General features: G+C 27.7%; 1 protein-coding gene across 1 annotated transcript in view; it reads left to right on the forward strand.

The window, feature by feature from the left end:
* Nucleotides 1-3,381, forward strand: part of LOC107636812 (transcription repressor OFP1-like) — a 4,820-nt gene extending 1,439 nt beyond the window's left edge. The window contains exon 4 of the mRNA XM_016340293.2: nt 2,360-3,381. Coding sequence (XP_016195779.1) covers nt 2,360-3,334 — 975 coding nt within the window. The 3' untranslated portion in view covers nt 3,335-3,381. The remainder of the gene's footprint in view (nt 1-2,359) is intronic.

A 5,277-nucleotide genomic window follows, 5' to 3' on the forward strand; every position in this document is an offset into this window, starting at 1 on the left:
GTATTTAATTTTAATGTACGAAAAAAAATTAAATAGTAGAAAAAGAATATAACAACTAAAAAAGGGGGCTTGGGTAAACTAAAAAAAAATATCTAAAAGTTTATATTTTTTATAAAAAATTACGAAAAATACAAATAATAAATAAGTCTTTGGATAATTTCAAAATAGTTACAAAAATAACCAAAATTATCATTGTTTAACAAGTGGAAAACAAATCTTATATTTAGTAAATATCTTGGTCATTTGATCCAAGTTTTTATAAAAATAGTTGGATATATAACTATATAATTTAAAAAGGTGCAGACAAAAAATTAAAGCAAAATTTGATTTTATATTTTTATTTTTAAACAAATTTTAGGTCATTTACAAAATAATAAAAGTTATTTTTCTAATATTATTTATAAAAATTTATATCAAAATTTAATCTCTAAAAATTTTTTGAGAATATATTTATTCTTTGAGTATTTAATTACATTTTAAAATATTTTAAGAACCTGTTTTTATTCATGTTTTTTGAAATTATTTTTTTATCAATTATATAAAAATTTTGGAATATCAATTTGATAGTTTATCGAAAGAGACTTATATCAATGTGAACTTCTTTAAGATTTTCTATAAGAAAAATGTATTTTAATTTTTTTTTTTTGGCATAATGAGCCAACTTATTTTCAATTATTATTTGATGAATTGTGGAACCTAGTTAATGTAGATGGGTACACTCCTATATATCTATCACACAACTTCTTTTCTTTTTATTTTTCTTTTTCTTTTTTTTGTGGCTAACTTTTTTTTCCATATAGTACCAAGTTGTTTTCCCTTTTGCCTTTCTTGGAAGGACAATTCCTTAACCAAAACCGTATTGCTTGCTCAGTGCAATGAGCCAAATGAGCATTCTGAAAAATACCCCATGTTCCATTGTTCCACTTACAATAACTAAAAGTCTATTGTTTTTATTATACTACTTTTCAACATCTAAGAATGTATAACAAATTTTTATTTCTATGTTAATGTTAGTTTCTGCACTCATGTTAATGTTACTCCAGCACACTATTTCATTGCATGCTGTAATTGTTTGTTTTCCTATGATGTTACATGATAGGATGAAATCAGATGTATGCTGAGAAAGAACCTGAGTTTAAGGTCCTAAAAGAGACAAGGATTTTCTCAAGGGGAATCTCACATAAGTGGTAGTGTGTGTGTGGATCCTTTTAATCTCTTTAATAAATGAAACACAAAAAACATTACTTTGGGTTTGGTAGGTAAATGTCATGAAATTGAAATCAGAAGCTTCATTCACTAACTGGCAACTTTCCAAATTAGTGAATATATAATGATGCAAAAGTATTAGATTCTCTTATCTTTATTTTATTTATTTAGTTTATTTGATTCTTATGTATCAGCATCTAGATAAAAACGATTAATTTTCATATTTATTATTTAAAATTTTAATTTAAATCGTGACTTTTTTTTTGTGTCTTTTAAATCGTGACTTTAACAAGGCATGGTCATGTACAAAATAAATTTTCCTGGAAAGATTCTAATTCTATGCAAATCAAGGTTTCAGGGTTGTAAAGTTATGATGAATTGATGATTATGATGAAAAGACTCTAGCAGTGTTTTTCTTCCTTCTTTTCTTTTTGAAATGTAATAACCTATACATATTTCGAACTTTTTCTTTTTTATATTGTATTATTAGGTGTAAAATTTTTTATGACCAACCAATCTATGTGTTAAATATTGTTATGGCTATTTATAAAATGTCACTGATATTTTGTATTTTTATAATTAAAATAATATTTTTTAACAAAACGTCAATGAATTTGGTCATTTTAATATTTTATACTACATAATAACAACATAATTCAATAATAACGTATCGTATTATAAATTTTTTTTTAATTTTTTAAAAAGTAAAATATCAATGACATATTATAAATATATTTTTTTAATTATATAAGGATAAAATGTCAATAACATTTTATACAAAACATCACTGCAGAATTATAAAATCCACAACAACCTATAACACACATTTTAGGTTATTTTTATGGAATTTACCTCTAGTGTTCTAATCTAAAAACAATTCTAAAGTTTACCCAGTAACTTTTTCTTCTTCACCACCTTATATTACTATATTAGCCCCACTTTTATTGTATCATTTATTCCAAATTGCCAATGTCTCTCTCTCTCTATCTCTCTCTCCAAAAAAGGCAGCCCCTACTAGAGTACTAGTGTACCACCAATTCCAAAATCATCGCTTGGTTTTTTTCTTCCCTACTCTGAATTTATAAGACAAAAGCAAAGTGCTGCCAAAATAATGAAGAAAGAAAGTGTCATTCCTCAAATTAACATGACATAGATACATAGTAGGAGCAAAACAAGAAAGCAAAAGTCACCAACTCCTCCTCTTCCTCATCCTCCATCCAACAAGAAAACCCAACCTTCTTCATCAAAACCAAAGCAGCAATTCAACAACACCACCACTCCAAGAAAGTCCTATTACTTTACAAGACAACACACCACTTCCCCTCAACAACAACCAAGAAAATCATCATCAAAACAGAGACCAACAATAAAGACTAGTAGAAGAACAACTACTCCAAGACTTTCTTCTTCTTCTTCTTCTTCTAAGTTTCTTGTTATCAATGTGACGCCTACCATTAACACTACTACCTCCGATGGTGAATCAGAGTTCCAAGCAGAGCCAGAATTCAGAACAGACCGTGTTCTTCACACCGACTCTAATTCTAATTCCTCCTCGCTTGATGACATCATCATTGACGTCGACAACAACTCCATTTCCACAACAAAATCTGACATTAACAACAAACATCTTCCTCTTCCTCCAATTCTCACCAAACCAAAGAACCAACAAGAATCTAGAAACAAGAACAAGAACGCCACCACCCCGTGTTCTAGAAGATTCTCCGTTAGCTCAGCCGCAGGGGCCAGGAGGCTTAGGATCAATTCTCCCAGAGTTTCCGGAGCAAGTTTCCGGAAACTCCATCATCAGGCGGACGCATCACACGGCCAAAGAAGCACTACTTCTTCGGCCGTTATTGACGCGTCCGCCGGACAAGGGAGGAGCGTTTCGGGAAGCTTTGCGATAGTAAAGTCATCGTTGAATCCGCAGAGAGACTTCAGAGAATCAATGGTGGAGATGATTGTGCAGAACAACATAAGGAGTTCGAAGGATTTGGAGGATCTTCTTGCTTGTTACCTAACTCTGAATTCAGATGAGTATCATGGCTTAATCATCAACGTCTTCAAGCAAATTTGGTTTGATTTAACTGATAATAACAATATCAATTACATGTATCAACGACAAGAATAACAATATTTTATATTTTTTAGATTAATTCCAAAATCAAAATTTTCTCATGTGTTTAATNNCAAGGAAAATTAGCTAAAAACAACCAAAATTTATCTTATTTAAAATTTATTAATTATCGCAACAAATAATAAATATTAAATATGATAAGTTATGATTGTTTTTAATTGATTTTCTTTAGTTACCAAACATTTTCGTATATCATATTGGTTAATTGAGTTAATTAAATGGGCATTAATTTAGTCCTAGCTCATTATTTGAGCGGATAGATATACTTGCATTTATCATACAGCACGGTTAAAGTTATTGGAACATCGGTTAAAGTTATTGGAACATTAAGATTGCGCTTAGTTTATATTTTTATTTTTTGTTTTTATTTTTTTCATAAAATCTAAAAAAATAAAAATAATAAAAAAATGAAAAGGCAAACTAAATATATCCTAATATTTTTAGTATATTTTGATGGTGGTGAGTATGAAAACGGCTAAAGAGGAGTAAAATGAGAAGAAAGCAAAGCTCTGGTGATACCGTTACTAAACAAAAATGAAAGGGAGTTTTGGTCAATTATATTAAATGAATATGATTACGTGAGGATTAAATTAGATTTAATATCGTCTTGAAAAAGAATAAAAAATTAATTTAATTAGTTAGAGTATCTTTAATAAAGAATTTTTAGAATATTATTAATTTTGATACTAGTATCACCTTTAGTTAATATATATGTTTCTCTTTGACCACAATTAATTATTGGACATTGTTTTTGTTGGTGTCATCTTCCATAAGAAAAGAGAGTATAGGAGAGCACAAAAAAGCAATCCGGGAAGAACAAGACACAACGGCACAAAATCGTATAATAGTTAATGTTTTAGGGGACAGAATCAGTAGCTGCAATAACTTACAACTTCTTCCATTATTAACTATGAAATTTCATTTTCTTCATAATTTTAGAAACAAATTTGAACAATGTTTGTATGTATTAGAAAATTTACCAGAATGTTTATTAAATGAAAGGGTGGAGACCATTTTTTTTTTTTTTTGGGTGGGGTGNNNGGGTTAGTGGTCATGAAATGAAAGTAAAGAGTACAACTAAATAAATTTTTTCTTGATCATTTTTTATTTTATTGTAACAAATAAATTTAAGCAAATCCATCTACTAATATAAATAAATAAACAAATGAATTTAAGTAAAAAATTCGGTTTTTTTAGTAAATTAGTACATCGACTCTATGTTACTAGTGAATTAATAAGCGTTAGAGTCCATGTTGATCTACCATTTTTTTTTCCGTTCAATAATTTTTATAATTATAATAATAAGTCCATTTTTATAATAATAAGAAACGTAAAATTAGTTAAGACAGTAAATATTTTATTTTTTTAATCAAATAAAAAATATTTTATGATAATAGATCATGATATAGTAAATATTACACCAACACCCTTTATTTTTTGAAATAAAACATTAAATATTACGTAAATATAAGACCTAACTCTGCTATAAAAATGAATATAACTTGAACAAATAGAAAACATCAAAACAATTTAATCAAACCTTAAGAGTGAAAGTCAGTGAGTTTGGTATAACAATTTTCAACAAGTATAAGCTAGAACAATAATATTTAGTAAAATTGTTTCCAAATTTTAATATATATATATATATATATATATATATATATGCAGTAATAATAATGCATTTTTTTATTTTTATATTATTAGCATGTTTATGAAAAATACAACCATTTTCAATAAATAATTCCAATGCAATCTCGGATAAAAAATTTGGATGTGAAATTTTTTTTAGTGTTATTCTCTAATATAAAGATGTGTGGTGTTGAATGTTGGGGTGGTGGATTTTCTTCTAGTAGTAGGTAAGGACCTTTTTTATTTTATTTTATTTTTTATTTGATAGTGTCGACCCTCTATCCGTTCGGAACAGGTAATTATTCACT

Source organism: Arachis ipaensis, chromosome B04, assembly GCF_000816755.2.
Source record: "Arachis ipaensis cultivar K30076 chromosome B04, Araip1.1, whole genome shotgun sequence".
Taxonomy (NCBI): Eukaryota; Viridiplantae; Streptophyta; class Magnoliopsida; order Fabales; family Fabaceae; genus Arachis; species Arachis ipaensis.